Here is a 19,446-nt window from a genome sequence, read left to right as displayed (position 1 = left end):
GATGCTCTAATAGTCAGTGGGAAATTGAGAAACAAATTTGTTGGGCGATCTCAGTTATCTCTAAGAATAATAGGGTGGTCATGGCAAGGTATTTCAACTTTCCAAACATAGACTGGGACTGCAATAGTGTTAAAGGTTTAGATGGAGAGGAATTTGTTGAGTGCGTACAAGACAATTTTCTGATTCAGTAGGTGGATATACCTAGGAGAGAAGGTACAAAGCCTGACCTACTCTTGGGAAATAAGGCAGGGCGGGTGACTTTGGGGCCAGCGACCATAGTTCTATTAGTTTTAAAGTAGAGATGGAGAAGGATAGACCAGATCTAAAAGTTAAAGCTCTAAATTGGAGAAAAGCCAATTTTGATGATATTAGGCAAGAACTTTCAAATGTTGATTGGTGGGGGTGGGGGCGAATGTTCGCAAGTAAAGGGGCAGCTGGAAAATGGGAAGCCATCAAAATGAGACTATCGAGAGTCCAGAGACAGTATATTCCTGTTAGGGTGAAAGGCAAGGCCGTTAGGTGCAGGGAATGCTGGATGACTAGAGAAATTGAGGTTTTGCTTAAGAAAAAGAAGGAAGCAAATGTCAGACAGCAGAGATCAAGTGAATCCTTAGAAGAGTATAAAGCAAGTAGGAGAATGCTTAAGAGGAAAATCAGGAGGGCAAAAATGGGACATGAGATAGCTTTGGCAAATAAAGTTAAGGAGAATCCAAAGTGAATTTATAAATACGTTAAGGACGTAAGAGTAACGAGGGAGAGAATAAAACCCTTCAAAGATCAGCAAGACAGCTTTTGTGTGGAACAGCAGGAGATGGGAGAAATATGAAACGGGTATTTTGCATCAGTGTTTACTGTGGATGAGGACATAGAAGATAGAGAATGACATCTTGAAAAATGTCCATATTACAGAGGTAGTAGTGCTGGATGTCTTAAAACGCATAAAGATGGATAAATCCCCAGGACCTGATCAGGTGTACCCTTGAACTCTGTGGGAAGCTAGGGATGTGATTGCTGTGCCCCTTGCTGAGATATTTGTATCATCGATAGGAATAGGTGAAGTGTCAGAAGACTGGAGGTTGGCCAACATGGTGCCACTGTTTAAGAAGGGTGGTAAGGACAAGGCAGATGTCTTGTCCTTAATATAGACCATTGAGCCTGACCTCAGTGGTGGGCAAGTTGTTGGAAGGAATCCTGAGAGACAGGGCTTGCATGTATTTGGAATGGCAAGGACTGATTCGGGATAGTCAACATGGCTTTGTGCATGGGACATCATGTCTCACAAACTTGATTGAGTTTTTTGAGGAAGTAACAAAGAGGATTGATGAGGGCAGAGCGTTAGATGTGATCTATATGGACTTCGGTAAGGCGTTCGACAAGGTCCCCCATGGGAGACTGATTAGCAAGGTTAGATCTCATGGAATACAGGGAGAACTAGCCATTTGGATACAGAACTGGCTCAAAGGTAGAAGACATAGAGTGATGGTAGAGGGTTGTTTTTCAGACTGGAGGCCTGTGACCAGTGGAGTGCCACAAGGATTGGTGCTGGGTCCTCTACTTTTTGTCATTTACACAAATGATTTGGATGTGAGCATAAGAAGTATAGTTAGTAAGTTTAAAGATGACACTAAATTTGGAGGTGTAGTGAACAGTGAAGAGAGTTACCTCAGATTACAACATGATCTTGATCAGATGAGCCAATGGAACGAGAGGTGGCAGATGGAGTTTAATTCAGATAATTGCAAGGTGCTGCATTTTGGGAATGCAAATCTTAGCAGAACTTATACACTTAATGGTAAGGTCCTAGGGAGTGTTGTTGAACAAAGAGACCTTGGAGTGCAGATTCATAGCTCCTTCAAAGTAGAGTCACATGTAGATAGGATAGTAAAGGAGGCGTTTGGTATGCTTTCCTTTATTGGTCAGAGTATTGAGTACAGGAGTTGGGAGGTCATGTTGCGGCTGTATAGGACATTGGTTCAGCCGCTGTTGGAATATTGCTTGCAATTCTGGTCCCCGTCCTATCAGAAGGATGTTGTGAAACATGAAAGGGTTCAGAAAAGATTTACAAGGATGTTGCCAGAGTTGGAGGATTTGAGTTATAAGGAGAGGCTGAACAGGTGGGGGCTGTTTTCCCTGGAGCATCGGGGGCTGAGGGGTGACCTTATAGAGGTTTACAAAATTATGAGGGGCATGAATAGGGTAAATGGGCAAAGTCTTTTCCCTGGGGTCGGGGAGTCCAGAACTAGAGGGCACAGGTTTAGAGTGAGAGGGGAAAGATATAAAAGAGACCTAAGGGGCAACGTTTTCGCACAGAGGGTGGTACGTGTATGGAATGAGCTGCCAGGGGAAGTGATGGAGGCTGGTACAATTGCAACATTTAAGAGGTATTTAGATGGGTATATGAATAGGAAGGGTTTGGAGGGATATGGGCCAGGTGCTGGCAGGTGGGACTAGATTGGGTTGGGATATCTAGTCAGCATGGACGGGTTGGACCGAAGGGTCTGTTTCCACGCTGTACATCTCTATGACTTTATGACTCTGTGTCTCATCAACTTGACTGAGTTTTTGGAAGTAGTAACAAAGACAATTGACGAGAACAGAGAGGTAGATGTGATCTACGTGGACTTCAATTTGGCATTCAACAAAGTTCCTCATGGGAGATGGTTTAGCAAGGTTAGATTATACGGAATAAAGGGAGAACTGTCTGGTTGGATACCAAACTGACTTGAAGGCGGAAGACAGAGGGTGTTGGTGGAAGGTTGTGTTTTAGACTGGAGGTCTGTGACCAGTGGAGTGGCACAAGGATCGGTGCTAGGTCCACTACTTTTCATAATTTATATAACTGATTTTGATGTGAACATAAGAAGTGTAACTAGTAAGTTTGTAGATGAGCTCAAAATTGGAGGTCAAAAAGTGTGACATTGGAAAAGTACAGCAGATCCGTCAGCATTCAAGAAGCAGCAGAATCTATGTTTTGAGCATAAGCCCTTCGACAGGAATGAGGTGTAGTGGACAGCAAAGAAGATTACCTCAGAGTACAAGGGGATCTTGATCAGATGGGCCAATTTGCCGAGGAGTGGTAGATGGAGATTAATTTAAATGAACGTGAGGTGCTGCACTTTGGAAAGACAAATCAGGGCAGGACTTCTACACTTAATGGAAAGGAACTAGAGTGTGTTGCTGAACAAAGAGACTTTCGAGTGCAGGTCCAGTGAAGAAGGCGTTTTGGTGTGCTTTCCTTTATTGGTCAGAGCACTGAGTATATGAATTGGGAGGACATTTTGCCACTTTCGGAACACTGTGCAGTTCTGGTCTCCCTCCTATCAGCATGATGTTGCAAAACTTCAGAAGGTTCATAAATTATTTACAAGGATGTTGCCAGGGTTGGAAGGCTTGAGGGATAGAAAGAAGCTGAATAGGCTGGGGTTGTTTCCCCTGGAGTGTCAGAGGCTAAGGGCTGACCTTATAGAGGTTTAAAAAAATCATGAGGGGCTTGGATAGGGCAAATAGATAAGGACTATTCCCTGGGGTGGGAAGTCCAGAACTAGAGGGCATAGGTTTAGGGTGAGAGGAGAAAGATATAAAAGGGACCTAAGGAGAAACCTTTTCCAGACATAGGGTGGTGCGTGTATGGAATGAGCTTCTAGAAGAACTCATGGAGACTAGTGCAATTGCAACATTTAGAAGACATCTGGATGGGTATATGAATAAGAAGGGTTTAGTGGGATATGGGGATAGTATTGGCAAGTGGGACTAGATTAATTTAGGATATCTGGTCTATACAGACAAATTGGACTGAAGGGTCTGTTTCCATGCTATACATCTAAGTGACTCTACGCCTTTTCTTCTATTCACTCATGAGATGTGGGCGTTACTGGTGGGCTAGCATTTATTGCCCAACTCTTGTTGCCCTTGAGAAGGCATTGGTGAGCTGCCTTCTTGAACTGTAGATATATCTACAATATCATTAAGATGGGACTGCCATGATTTTGACCCAGAGTCAATGAAGGAACAGCTGTACTTTTCCAAGTTTGAATGCTGAGTAGCTTGGAGAGAAACTTGCAGGGGGTAGTGCTCCTATGTATCTGTGCCTTCATCTTTCTCGGTGGATGTGACTGGGATTTAGAAGTTGCTGACTAAGGAACTCCAGTAAATATCTGCAGTGCATCTGGTCAATTGCACACATTTCTGCTACTGAGCATTGGTGATGGAAAAAGTGAATGTTTATGGATGTGGTGTCAATTAAGTGGGCATTGTAAAGGGTGTGAGGTATTCTACCTTAACTACTCTCCCAGGCAGTGCATTCCAGACTCTCACCACCCACTGTGTGAAAATATTTTCCTTAAACCCCTCTGAACTTTCTGCCTTTTAACTTAAAATTATGCCTCCTTGTTATTAACCCTTCAACCAAAGGGGACAATTGCTTTCTATTCACTCTGGTCATGCTCCTCACAATCTTCTCCACCTCTATTAGGTCTTCCCTCAACCTTCTCGCTCAAAGTAAACAATCCAAGCCCCGCTGTACCTCTGCAACGCTCCATTCTAGGTAACATTCTGGTGAATCATCTCTGTACCTCATCCAGTGCAATTACATCCTTCAGATAGTGGAATGACCAGAACTGCACACAATACTTCAACTGTGGCCTAACCGAGGTCCTGTACAGCTCCAGTATAACCTCTCTTTTTTCATTATCTATGCCTTGACTGATAAAGGCAAGAGTTCCATTTGCCTTAACTATTCTATTAACCTGTCCAGCCACCTTCAACGATTTGTGGACAAACACTCCAAGATCCCCCTGTTCCTCTGGGCTTCCTAGTATCCCTTGTCTCGTTATTTCTTTCAAAGTGCATCACCTCGCACTTATTAGAGTTAAATTCCAACCTACACTGATCTGCCCAATCTGTGTGTATCCTTCTGTAACCAAATGACTACTTTCTCGCTATGAACTACACGGTCAATCTTCAGCCATCTATAAGCTTAATAATCATCCCTCTCTGTGGATGCCAGACAAGCTTTGAGTCAGGAGGCTTCCTACCCTCTGACATGCTCTTATAGATTCAGTGCATATATGGGTAGTCCTGTTCAATTTCTGGTCAACGGAGTCCTTGGTTTGATAATCTTTTGCTGAGGACCTCAGTGAGAAGGAACGGTAAATGTGTATATTCTTTGCAGTGGACTGACTGTGATGAAGGGTCCTGCCTGAAACGTCAACTCTCCTGTTCCTCTGATGCTGCTTGACCTACTGCGCTTTTTCCAGTTACACATTTTTTCAATTCAGTTGATCACAGGGGATTCAGTTATGCCAATGCTATCAAATGTTAAGGGTTGATTTTCTCTAACCACATACCTAAAAATCTTCTATATGATGAATTGGTCATTGGTTCAAAAGACATTCTGGTCATTCCTAGCTCTGCTACAAGAAAATTTCCCTCTTAGCTTCACTGAGAAGTTCCAGGTATGTCAACTGGTGTGCTAATAAATGGCTCCTGCTTTCAGAAGCTATTATTATGCACTAATATTGGAGGTCTGCACAGCAGCAAATAAAATTCCACAAAATGTTGTTTACACCAGCAAACAACATGTGAAGATGACAGACACTGGCACTGACAACCAGGAGGCCACCATCAATGGCTGTGACCCCTCGAGGCTGACTGTTTGCTGTGGAAGAGGCGTGGAGGAATGAAAAGCTTTGTTGGTTGGAAAGAGGACAGAAAAAAAGTGAGATCAGTGATCCTGCACACATTCAGCCCACTAACTTCCTCTACAGTAAGTATGATTTGGAAGTGCCAGTGTTGGACTGAGGTGGAAAAAGTTAAAAATCACAACATCAGGTTTATTTGAAAGGTTCAACAGGTTTATTTGAAAGTACAAGCTTTAGGAAGGCTGATCCTGTCGCACTAGCTACCTGAAGGAGCCGCAATCCAAAAGCTTGTACTTTCAAATAAGCCTATTGAACTATAATCTAGTGTTGTGTGATTTTTAACTTGGCAGTATGTATGACAAAGATTGCTATGCCAAAATAGGTTTGTGGCTCAGCAGGTGATGCTTAACACAAAGTTGACCGTCGTGGCACAAATCATTGTCATGAGACAGGAGAAAACTGATACAAATTTGGTTTTGTCCATTTCTTACTTAGCACTTCTTTGCTTTAGTAATTTCAGTTTTAATGCTGCCCTGGGACTTATTTGAACATCATGATACCCCTTGAATGCTATTACATTATGCTTGCTTAATAACTACACTTATGGACAAAGATCCATATGTAATTGAAAAGTTAATGACTGCACTACGCACTCCAATTTCGTACACATTTCACACTCGGGGGAAATTTTTATCAATTCTTGCAGCGACAAAATTTAGATAGTATTTGGAGGAAAAGCGGCCAGATTATGTAGAAAATCTCACATACAGCACTCAAACTGAAAATCCCTACTCAATTCTTTTCGTTCTTAGTTATTTCATAGGTTTAAACTTTACACAATTAAATGTTTCAAGCAGAAATGATTCCATAATCTGGAAGTCATTTTTGACAGTCAATAAGCAATTATAAAGGGCAGCATGGTGGTACAGTGGTTAGCACTGCTGCCTCAGCGCCAGAGACCCAGGTTCAATTCCCACCTCAGGCGACTGTCTGCGTGGAGTTTGCACATTCTCAGTGTCTGCGTGGGTTTCCTCCGAGTGCTCCGGTTTCCTCCCACAGTCCAAAAATGTGCAGGTTAAGTGAATTGGCCATGCTGAATTGCCCATAGTGTTGGGTGTAGGGGAATGGGTGTGGGTAGGTTGCTCTTCGGAGGGTCGGTGTGGACTTGTTGGGCCAAAGGGCACTAAGTAATCTAAACAAAAAGTCTTCAGGAAAATTGGTACAATTTTGATTGCCCTGACGCAAGGATTATGTTCGAGATATATCCAAGCTTTCTTTGTTTCAATCTTAAATAGTTAGTTTTAAAGGGGCAGAAGTGGATGTGCTGAGTACTTACTACATGAAGAGACCTGCGTGGGACTTTTAACATGCAGCTTATATCATTGATAATACCATCAAGAATCATTTGTGATCCAAACAACTGTGATTCATTGTAGTACAGGTCTCTGAAATAAAAATCACCAGAATGAGAATACAAGCTGATAATGCACAGCTGATATAATAAGCTGCTTCATCAAAGAAATGCTTTCAGGTGCTGAGAGGACTGTAGAATTTCAAATATTCTAATCTTGTTCAAAAATGGATATATGATGGTAAGCTCCGAAACTACAGACCAATCAGTTTTATTTTGGTGATAGGAAAGATTTTAGAAATGATACTTAGTTGTGATAAAACTGTGATGCAATGTATATAAATATGTATTTCAATATCATTTACTGTGAGCTTGGTTGTTGGATTTCGAAGGTAAACATATAAATTGTCCATGTATTAGAAATTAACAATTGGGTTAGAAAAGTTATAATTCCAAGTGAGAGGATATTACTCAGAGTTCATAGGGAACCACCCAGACAGCGTAGGGAGAAAACTTTCTGGACTTTGATTTTAATATTCTTTCATTGGTATGGGGAGCTATTCAGGAGAAATTTTTCATAAGGTTTCATATAGTGAGCAACATTCCTAAGAAAAGGGGTTAGCTCATGAAACTGTCTTAGAATAAGCAGTTATTATTAACCTCAGACCAGTGTATTGTATATAGTCAGTGAAAAAGAAGTGATTAAGCATTTTGAAGTTTATTAAAAAAAGGAACTGAAGTTGAAGCAGAGATAGGAGAGCATTGAAAGAAAACTAAGGCAGGTGCATAATAATAATTAAGAACGTTATTGACAGTTCCAGTTGAAATTCTTACTTTCAGCCCATCAAAGTAATAGAATGAATAGTTTCTCTTTCTTCCTGGGAAATGGACTGAGTCTTGCTAGAACTACAGCACTAGATGGTCTTAGAATGACAACAATATCGTAAGCTGCATCAGGGAATATTGCACCTAATATGTGGGGACCTCATCCAATACCAGAGCATAGGATCTTTCACATTATGTTTATAATCTAGTGGTCCCAACTGTTATGAAGAAATGTCTATTTGATACAAATACTGGAGATGTGAGATTCTCAACAGGAATCTGGCTGGATAGATCACAATTTGTTTCAGCAAAGTGATCTTTTACTAAAACATAAGCCGTTGCAATTTTTGTTTTAATAATAAATCAATGTTTTGTTAATAATAGAAATGAAGATAAACAATGGAGTACTTCAACATGGGGTAAACCCTCCAGCTTTATTTAAAACAGCAACACAAAAGATTTATCCCGGTCAGTAATCTGTGAATATTCGAGAGGCCAAGAACTAGTTAAAGTAAAATTAACAACTTTATTTTTTAAAGTATAACAAAGAATAATTAACTAACAACTATTTACAACTCCTCCTTCTACCCTATCTTTTACCTTCCCTCTATAATACGAGTCCGATAAACCCCGATTATGGTTTACCAAAATTCAACTTTTCCAAAACCAGCCTGATGTTGAATCTTCTTTTCTTCATCTTTGGGACTTCTGCTTCACAAGTTACTGATCAATAAAGATACCTTTAAGAGCGCTATTCTTTGGGCAGTCTGCAGATGTCGTTGGCTTGGCAGTTCTCCTCCCAATTATTCAATTTTCCCCAGTCTTATACCTCCAAAGCTTCAGCTTTTAAGATTGCCAATATACTAAATTCAAATTGGACTGGAGTCTGTATATTTTGTGGTATAATTTAAACTGATTGGCCCAATTCAAATCTGTTTTGAGGTTTCCAGGCAACCTTCTACCCTAGCTACTGAACCACATGTTACATTATATCTTGTGCTGTCAGGTAGGTCTGCTAGCTTTTAACACTCAAAAAGGTACAGTACACCCACATCTTCATAACAGGGGTAAATAACACACTATTCCCTTCTAACAGATTCAAAAGTTTTGAATTTCTGATGCAAGCACTTTTTATAGAATGAGCAGAGACAACAGCTTTGTACTGGAATCAATACATCCTGATACAGCTTATAAACACTGCTGTAATTCTAAGAATATCTAGTATTATACTTCTAGCAAAACCCAGTCCAGCTTATCACGAAGACTTATCTATTCTGTTTGTTTTAATACTTATGGGCTTGAAGTGATTAAAGCTTCAACTTGTCTGCTGGCCTTATAAATGACTTGTTAATTTTTATTATGTTCCTCACTTTGTTTCCTTTAAAGACCACGAGCTCTGACAATATTCCAGCAATAGGCTTGAAGACTAGTGCTTCAGAACTTGCAACACCCCCTAGCCAAGCTATTATAGCAAAACTAAAATACTGGCATCTACCCAAAAATGTGGAAATTGTCCAGCTGTGCTCTGTACACAAAAAGCATGACAAATACAACCTGGTCAATTATTGTGCTTTCAACGTATTCTTGATCAGCAAAGTGATGTGAAGTGTCATCAACAATGCAACCAAGTGGCTCATAGAAAGAAATCATGTGTTCACTGATGCTCAGACTGGATTCTACTAAAGACTCTCAGTTCATGACTTCATTACTACTTTGATATTAACATGAACAAAACAGCTGAGCATCAGAGGTGAAGTGAGAATGATTGCTTTGACATCAAGGCATCCTAGCTAAACTGCAGTTAGTGGAAATCAGAGGAAATTTAATAAGAGTTGCTCAATTCAATATTCTGGTCCAATCTGGGCTCCAAGTCATATCATTTTGACTTGAACATATATTGTAGCTAGCACAAAGAATTTCAACTTCACTGAAGGGGTTTATTGACTTATGTTGATAACTGGTAGCCAAATTTTATTTATCTCATGTATCAATTTTCAATACAAGATGACATATACATGATACAGTCCAAATAATACACAGACATGCTTTTGCTAACTTCCATGTTATATCTATTTTGAAATATCATCTCAACTTGGTCACCTTTTCGTTGCGTAAGTATTGCTCTGCACCAATTTGTAGATCATCGCCAGAGCCTTAAGTATTAGAGCTGCAAGGCAAAAGTGATTAGTGCCAGAGACATGTTTCTTCTGAAAACTATCATTCTGCATGCATTTTTAATGGCCTAATACAGGCCATAATTGCCACACATTCATTCCCAAATCTAAGCCTCTTAGATAACTCCATTATAGCTTCGAACATTGACATAGGATCAGAATTTTTGACAATTTTATTCAAGTTTTTGCAGTTTTTCTGGAACATTGAATTGTCTTAATATTTCACACATGAACAATAAACACATGTATAAGCACCTTTGAAAATATTCTAAAGCATTTCCCAACTTATCACAAGGATATGGACATTAAATCAAAGGAGGACAAATTCTAAGTGACCAAAGGCTTGGAGGTAGGTTAGAATAGTGGTGTTAAAGGACGAAGAGGCAATGGAGAGGTAAAGAGTTGAAAGAAATGCCAGCAAAGCCAGGACACATGCACAAGAGTTCACAATCAGAAGACTGGTGAGTTCGGAGGCAGGACTGGATTGTATATGTTGGGACAAGTCCAAAAAACCATATACACACACAAATACAACATATACATGAGAATGCTAGATTTAAAATGCTGGGAACAATAACATGAAATGAGCAGGATTCATGCAGCATGTGATATGAGCTGTAGATGTTTGGACAAGTGTTTGTAGCATGGAGACAGGTGACGAAACAATTAAAACTTGAAGTGACTGGCCCGGTTGTGCACTCAGATCCTGTGCAGACCAGTGAGCTGGAGTATTTGGAGACATCTGAGGTTCCCACCTGTTTCAAGATGACCTATCAGCCTGGTACCAAAGAAAATCAAGTTTGTGCCTTAACTACCCAGTCACTCTGACATCCATCATCATGAAATGCTTCAGAAAATTAGTAGTGGTATACATCAATTCTAGCCTCCCAGACTGCCTTGATCCACTATAGTTCACCTACTGTCGCAACACGTCCATGGTAAATGCCATTTCCCTCGACCTACACTCATCCCTGGATGTGGATAACAAGGACATCTGAGTCAGCCAGCCTATCAACTGACTTTACCTCAACTTTCCACACCATAATTCTAATAAAACTCATCTCCAAACTCCAAGACCTTTACCCCTACTCTGCAAGTGGATCCTCAACTTCCTGACATACAGACCGCAATCGGTAATGATAGATGACAACACCTCCTCTACAATAATCCTCAGCAAGTTGCCCTGCAAGGTTGTATACTCAGTTCCCTACTACAATCCTCGTATACTTGCAGCTGTGTGGAGAATTTCAGCTCTAATTCCATTTACAAGTTTGCTGATGACACTACATAGTGGGTCAGATCTCAAACAATGTTGAGAGAGGACAGGAAAGAGAAAGTCAGCTTAATGGCATGGTGTAAAGAAAACAATCTCTCCATCAAAGTCAGCAAAATGAAGGAGTTGGTCATCGACTTCAGGAAGCAGAGTGGAGGACATGCCACTGTCTGTATTAATGGTGCTGAGGTAGAGTTGGTCAAGAGCTTAAAGTCCCTAGGAATAAATATCACCAACAGTCTCTCCGAGTCAATCCACATTGATGCTACAGTCAAGGAAGTACACCCACGCCTGTACTTTCTCAGAGGGAAACTTGACATGTCCACAATTAATCTAAAGAATTTTTAATCAATGCACAGTGGAAAGCATCCTATCCTGATGCAATTGCTCTGCCCAAAAACACAAGAAGTTACAGAGAGTTGTGAACACAGCCCAGTCCATCATGAAAGCCAGTCTTTTTTCCATTGACTCCATCTACACTTGCCACTACCTCAGGATCGCAGCCAAGAAAATCAAGGACCCCCTTCCAGAACGGTTAATGTTCTCTTTCGTTGGCAAAAGTTACAAAGGTATGAAACATGCACCAAAAAATTCAAGAACAGCTTCTTTATCGTTATCAGACTTATGAACAGACTTCTCATATCAGAATTGATCTTTCTCTGCACTTCCGCTATAGCTGTCACACTGTATTCTGCATCCTGCTCTATTATCCTGATGTACTTATGTAAGGTATGATTTGCCTGATTAACATGCAAAACATTACCTTTTACTGTATCTTGGTACAGAGAACAGTACAGCACAGTACAGGCCCTTTGGCCCTTTATGTTGTGCCGACGTCTTATCCTACTCTAAAGATCAAACTAACCGACATACCCTTCGTTGTACTACCTTAAATGTTCCTATCCAAAAGTCGCTTAAATGCCCTTAATGTATCTGACTCTCATACCATTGCCGGCAGTGCATTCCATGGACCCACCACTCCCTGTGCAAAGAACCTACCTATGACACCTTAACACGATGTCCCAGTGTGACTGCCATTTCTGCCCTGGGAGAAACGTCTCTGGCTATCCACTCTATCTATGCCTCTCATTATCTTGTACACCTCTATCAAGTCGCCTCTCATCCTTCTTTGCTTCAATGAGAAAGCCCTAGCTCTCTCAACCTTTCTTCATAAAGCATGCCCTCCAGTCCAGACAATATCCTGGTAAATCTCTGCACCCTCTCTAAAGCTTCCACGTCCTCTTTACAATGAAGCGCACAGAACTGGACACAATATTCCAAGTGTGGTCGAACCAGGACTCGATAAAGCTGCAGTATAACCTAGTGACTCTTAAATTCAATACCCCTGCTAAGGAAAGCCAACACACCATATGCCATCTCAACAACCTTATCAACCTGGGTGACAACTTTGAGGGATTTATGGATGTGGCCCCTCTGTTCCTCCACACTGCCAAGAATCCCGCAGTGATTCAAATTCAACCTTCCAAAGTGACAACAATAAGTCAAATCATGTCTGGAACTGGGTGGAGAATTGAAGAGCAGATGGGCTGAGGCAGGACTGCACTTTGATGATGTTACAATGGTTAACGAACTCATACGTATGATGCAAAACACACTTCATAAGCTGAATGTGAAGAGAAACAGTAGGATGAGTTTGTGAACAGATTTGAGACAGTGACTTGGAGGGCAGCGAGTCAGTGTTAAGGAGGTAGATTAGTTGAACTGAATGTGCTGTTTCTGTGCCATATCTCCTCAAACAAGTAGAAACCCCAGTTTGCACTCTCTCTAAAACCTTTACACCCCTCTTAAAATCAGTCCTGGTGAGCCCAACTGAAACCTTCTTTTTAAAATAAATGGTTTAGCAAAGATTTCTTACTTTCGTACTCTACACTTCTATTAATAAAGTATAGATCCTGTTGGCACTTTAACAGTTTTTATTTTTACTAACACATATAACGATAGGATTATATATAACCCAAGGCCTCACTGTTCTTTCATGCTTTTCAAAATTTGGACCATTTGTCCTCCTTATTGTTCCTACTATACTGCACCATCTACCATTAAGGGGAGGCAGTGGCATGTTAACTAATGTTTCTGGACTAGTAACCAGTGGTGGGCAAGTTGTTGGAGGGAATCCTGAGGGACAGGATGTACATGTGCTTAGAAAGGCAAGGACTGATTAGGGATAGTCAACATGGTTTTGTGCGTCGGAAATCATGCCTCACAAACTTGATTGAGGTTTTGAAGAAGTAACAGAGAGGATTGATGAGGGCAGAGCAGTAGATGTGATCTATATGGACTTCAGTAAGGCATTCGACAAGGTTCCCCATGGGAGACTGGTTAGCAAGGTTAGATCTCACGGAATACAGGGAGAACTAGCCATTTGGATACAGAACTGGCTCAAAGGTAGAAGACAGAGGGTGGTGGTGGAGGGTTGTTTTTCAAATTGGAGGCCTGTGACTAGTGGAGTGCCACAAGGATCGGTGCTAGGTCTACTACTTTTCGTCATTTATATAAATGATTTGGATGTGAGCATAAGAGGTATAGTTAGTAAGTTTGCAGATGACTCCAAAATTGGAGTTGTAGTGGACAGCGAAGAAGGTTACCTCAGAATACAACAGGATCTTGATCAGATAGGCCAATGGGCTGAGAGGTGGCAGATAGAGTTTAATTTAGATAAATGTGAGGTGCTGCATTTTGGGAAAGCAAATCTTCGCAGGACTTATACAGTTAATGGTAAGGTCCTAGGGAGTGTTGTTGAACAAAGAGACCTTGGAGTGCAGGTTCACAGCTCCTTGAAAGTGGAGTCACAGGTGGATAGGATAGTGAAGACGGTATTTGGTATGCTTTCCTTTATCAGAGTATTGAGTTGGGAGGTCATGTTGCGGCTGTACAGGACATTGGTTAGGCCACTGTTGGAATATTGTGTGCAATTCTGGTCTCCTTCCTATTGGAAGGATGTTGTAAAACTTGAAAGGGTTCAGAAAAGATTTACAAGGATGTTGCCAGGGTTGGAGGATTTGAGCTATAGGGAGTGGCTGAACAGGCTGGGGCTGTTTTCCCTGGAGCGTCGGAGGTAAATAGGCAAAGTCTTTACCCTGGGGTCAGGGAGTCCAGAACTAGAGGGCACAGGTTTAGGGTGAGAGGGGAAAGATAAAGAGGAGACCTACGGAGCAACTTTTTCATTCAGAGTGTGGTACGTGTATAGAATGAGCTGCCAGAGGAAGTGGTGGAGGCTGGTGCAATTGTAACATTTAAGAGGCATTTGGATGGGTATATGAATAGGAAGGGTTTAGAAGGATATGGACTAAGTGCTGGCAGGTGGGACTAGATTGGGTTGGAATATCTGGTCGGCATGGACGGGTTGGACCGAAGGGTCTGTTTCCATGCTGTACATCTCTATGACTCTATAACCCACAATCCAAGATGAATTATGAAATATGCATTCGAATCTGATCCATGGCAGATGCTGAAATGTGAATTAAACAAAGCTAGCTGAATGGGAACCATGTAACCATTGTTGTGAAAACCCATCAGTTTCATTAATATTCTTTAAGACAGAAAGTCTGTTAACCTTACCTAGTGTAACCAACTAATGATTCCAGATCTATGTGATTTATTTAACTGCCCTCTACAACTGCCCTCACAAGCCACTCAGATCACAGTATCATAGAATCCCTCCTGTGTGGAAACAGGTCCTTTGGTCCAACAAATCCATACCGACCCTCCGAAGAGTCACCCACCCAGACACATTCCCCCTACCCTATTACTCTACATTTACCCCTGGCTAATGCATCTAACCTCCACATGGCCAATTCACTTAACCTGCACATCTTTGGACAGTGGGAGGAAACCCACGCAGATGTGGGGAGAATGTGCAAACTCCACATAGACTGGTGAGGCTGGAATCAAACCCAGGTCCTTGTGAGGCAGCAATGCTAAGCACTGAGCCACTGTGCCACGCTGAAGATCAAAGAGCAATTAGGAACAGGCAATATGTGCTCCCACAGCCAAAGATGCCCTTATTTCACATATGATTAAGAGGAATACATATCCAAATTCAGACGTTCCCCTTCTCCACTTACTTTCCAGACCTCCTCCTCTACCCTAAACCCCACATAGTTTTACATGCCCAGCAGATAGAAAGCAATTGTGAAGAAGAATAGTTCAAGTACATCACCAAGCACACATGCCAGGCTAAGGTGGGACGGTTCCCATTTGACCACACATGCACGCAAGCTTTGCAAGTAATTACTCTATATTTATATTAGCAGTATTGCTGCAATAATTACTTACCAAACCTGTGGATTGATCTGGGACACTCACATTTCACTTTGCTCATAGCAGAATCAGATACCATTTGTAAACCAACATTGCCATCAAACCTGTTAAAATGCAAAATATGAGGTGCTGTTTTTTTTTTATTAGCCTTCTCTTATTTTTCAGACTTCACCAATCACATTAAGGACACATGAAAAGTAAACAATGTCTCACAGCAGATGATATTAAAGTCAGAATTTAAACACGTGAAGATTCACCACTGAACCATAAGCCCTGAACCATATTTCTATGCCCTCTCTGAATTCAATATGTCTATCTGTGACACAGAGTCATAGAGTAACAGAATGGAAACAGGCCCTTCAGCCCAAATTGGTCCGTGCCCACTCAGCTAGTTCCAATTGCCCACATTTATTCCATATCCCCCTAAACCCTTCCCATTCACGTACCTATCCAGATGTTTTTGAAATGATGCTATTGTACTTGCCTCAACCCACTTTTTCTGGCAGCCCATTCCACACACATACCACTGTCTGCGTGAAATAGTAACCCCTCAGGTCCTTCTTAAATCTTTCCCCTCTCACCTTAAACTATGCCCTCTAGCTTTCAATTTCCCATTCCTGGGGGAAAAAAAGACTATATGCATTCATCCTATCCAAGACCCTTATGATTTTACACACCTCAAGAAGGTCACCCCACATTCTCCTACGTTCCAAGGAATAAAGAAATATCTTGGCAAACCTCTTTCCATAACTCAGGTCTACACGTCCTGGCAACATCCTTGTAAACCTTCCTTGAATTCTTTCCACTTTAACTATATCTTTGGTCTAACAAGGTGATGAAACCTGTACACAATACTCAATTGCAGCCTCACGAATGACTATACAACTGTAACATAAGGTCCCAACTCCTTTACTCAATGCCTCGACCGATGAAGGCCAGCATGCTAAATGCCTTCTATCTACCTATGACATAGCTTTCAATGAACAATGTACTTGCATTCCTAGGTTCCTCTGTTCCACAAAGCTCAAAATCATGGAGATGTGCAGCAGGGAAACAGACTCTTCGAACCAACTCATGCTGACCAGATATCCTAAATTAATCTAGTCCCATTTGCCAGCACGTGGCCCATATCCCTCTGAACCTTTCCTACTCATATGCCCATCCCAATGCCTTTTAAATATTCTAATTGTACCAGCCTCAACCACTTCCTCTGGTAGCTCATTCTATTCAGGCACCATCAGCATGAAAAAGTTGCCCCTTAGGTCCCTTTTAAATCTTTCCCCTGTCACCCTAAACCTATGCCCTCCAACTCTGGACTTCTGCACCCCAGGGAAAAGACCTTGACTATTTACCCTAACTATGCTCCTCAGCCTTTTATAAGCCTCTCTAAGATCACCCCTCAGCCTCTGCTGCTCCAGGTAAAACAGCCCCAACTTGTTCAGCCTCTCCCTATCGCTCAAACCCTTCAACCCTGGCAACACCTTTGTAAATCTTTCTCTGAACCTTTTCAAGTTTCACAACATCCTTCCAATAGGAAGGAGACCAGATTGCACACAATATTCCAAAAATGGCCTAACCAATGTTCTGTACAGCCGCAACATGACCTCCCAACTCCTTGTCTCAATGCTCTGACCAATAAAAGAATACCAAATGATTCCTTCACTATCCTATCTTTTTGCGATTCCACTTTCAATGAACTATGAACCTGCACTCCAAGGTCTCTGTTCAGCAACACTGCCCAGGACAGTACCATTAAGTGTGTAGGTCCTGCCCTGACTTGCCTTTCCAAAATGCAGCACCTCTCATTCATCTGAATCAAACTCCATCTGCCATTCCTCAGGCCATTGGCACATCCAATAAAGATCCTGTTGTACTCTGAGGTAATCTCTTCGCTGTCCACTACAGCTCCAATTTTGGGGTTATCTGCAAATGTATTAACTATATCGGTGTTCACATCCAAATCATTTATATAAAAGATGAAAAGCAACGGGCCCAGCATAGATCCTTGTGGTACACCACTGGTCACAGACTCCATTCTGAAAAGAAACCCTCCATCAGCATCCTCGGTCTTCTATCTTCAAGCCAGTTCAGTATCCAAATGGCTAGTTCTCCCTATATTCCATGAGATACAACTTGGCTAACCAAGGTACCACAAGGAACCTTGTCAAACTCCTTCCTAAAGTCCATATAGTTAACTTCCACCGCTCTGCCCTCATTAATCCTCTTCGTTACTTCTTCAAAAAACTCAATCAAGTTAGTGAGACATGATTTCCCATGCGAAGAAAGGGAGGACTGTAGATGCTGGAGATCAGAGTCAAAAACATCCTGATGAAGAGCTTATGCTCGAAACATCGACTCTCCTGCTCCTCGATGCTATCTGACCGGCTGAGCTTTTCCAACACCACATGTTTTCACTATGATTTCCCACACACAAAGCCATGTTGACCATCCCTAATCAATCCTTGCCTTTCTAAATACATGCAAATCCTGTCCCTCCAACAACTTGCCTACCACTGATGTCAGGCTCACTGGTCTACAGTTCCCTGGCTTTTCCATACCATCTTTCTTAAATAATAGCACCAAATTAGCCAGCTTCCAGTCTTCAGCACTTCACCTATGACTATTAATGATACAAATATCTCAGCAAGGGGCCCAGAAATCACTTCCCTAGTTTCCCACAGAGTTCTAGGGTACACCTATCTGGTCCTGGGGATATATCCGGCTTTATGCATTTTAAGACACCCAGCATCTCCTCCTCTGTAATATGGACATTTTTCAAGATAGCACTGTCTATTTCCCCACATTCTGTACCTTCCATGTCCTTCTCCACATAAACACTGATGCAAAATACTCATTTAGTATCTCTCCCATCTTCTGCCGTTCCACATTGGTTGCCTTGCTAGTCTTTGAGGGGAAAGTGAGGACTGCAGATACTGCAAAGATCAGAGTTGAAAAGGGTGTGTTGGAAAAGCACAGCAGGTCAGGTAAGATCTGAACAGCAGGTGAGTTGATGTTTTGGGCACATACCCTTCATCAGGAATGCCACATTCCTGATGACTGGCTTACGCCCAAAATGATGACTCTCCTGCTCCTCGAATGCTGCTTGACCTGCTTTGCTTTTCCAGCACACTCTTTTCAACACTGATCTTTGAGGGCCCTGTACCCTCCCTAGTTACCCTTTTGTCCTTAATGTAACTATAAAATCACTTGGGATTTTCCTTTACCTTATTTGCCGAAGCTATCTCATGCCCCCTTTTTGCCCTCCTGATTTCTCTCTGAAGTCAACTCCTACTGCCTTTTCTTAATTAGATATTTTTATTTTCTTCTTTACAAAATTATAAAATTACAAAACATGAAAATATACCATTATAACAAAAAATAATAAACGAACTATACTACTCCACAAAAGAACTCACAACTACACTCATTACACATGAATAAACAAGTAAATAAATAACGCCGCTCAGTGTAACAAGACCTGAGCTCTCAACCTTCAAGAGCATCAATTATTAAATCCACATTTGCTCGAAATTGCTCCTCTCAGGACTTTAGGTTTATTAAACAAACCATGGCACAACAAAAGCCCTAATTAAAATGGTGGACTGATCTGGTTCCAAATAATTCAAAAAGGGCTGCCATGTCTTATAAAAATTGTCTGTTTTCTGGGGCACCATGTCTGTAAGAAAGTCCAAAGGAATGTGTTCCATAATTAACTAATGCCACACCGACAGACCCTGGGAGTTCTCAGACAGCCAGCACATCACAATGTTCTTCCTCGAACAAAAGGTGCCAAAAAGCTTTTTTCCATGCACATCTAAGGGAGATAAATTCAGCAAACCCAGAAGAGAAACCGAGTTCACCTTGACTTTGGTCCCCAAGATCCTCTCTGTTACTCCTGTCACA

At 41.5% G+C, this 19,446-nt stretch overlaps 1 protein-coding gene across 2 annotated transcripts in view; it reads right to left on the bottom strand.

The window, feature by feature from the left end:
• spo11 (SPO11 initiator of meiotic double stranded breaks) overlaps positions 1-19,446 on the bottom strand; it is a 75,147-nt gene that overhangs the window by 38,062 nt on the left and 17,639 nt on the right. For both annotated transcript variants that reach the window (XM_072556829.1, XM_072556830.1), the window contains exons 3-5: positions 15,559-15,647; positions 9,916-9,982; positions 6,976-7,084 (exon numbers count right to left, since the gene is read on the bottom strand). In XM_072556829.1, the coding sequence (XP_072412930.1) occupies positions 6,976-7,084; positions 9,916-9,982; positions 15,559-15,647 (265 nt within the window). The remainder of the gene's footprint in view (positions 1-6,975; positions 7,085-9,915; positions 9,983-15,558; positions 15,648-19,446) is intronic.

This window comes from Chiloscyllium punctatum, chromosome 37, assembly GCF_047496795.1.
Source record: "Chiloscyllium punctatum isolate Juve2018m chromosome 37, sChiPun1.3, whole genome shotgun sequence".
Classification (NCBI taxonomy): Eukaryota; Metazoa; Chordata; class Chondrichthyes; order Orectolobiformes; family Hemiscylliidae; genus Chiloscyllium; species Chiloscyllium punctatum.
Note: the sequence above shows the minus strand (reverse complement) of the source record. Positions and strands in the feature narration are given on the sequence as shown.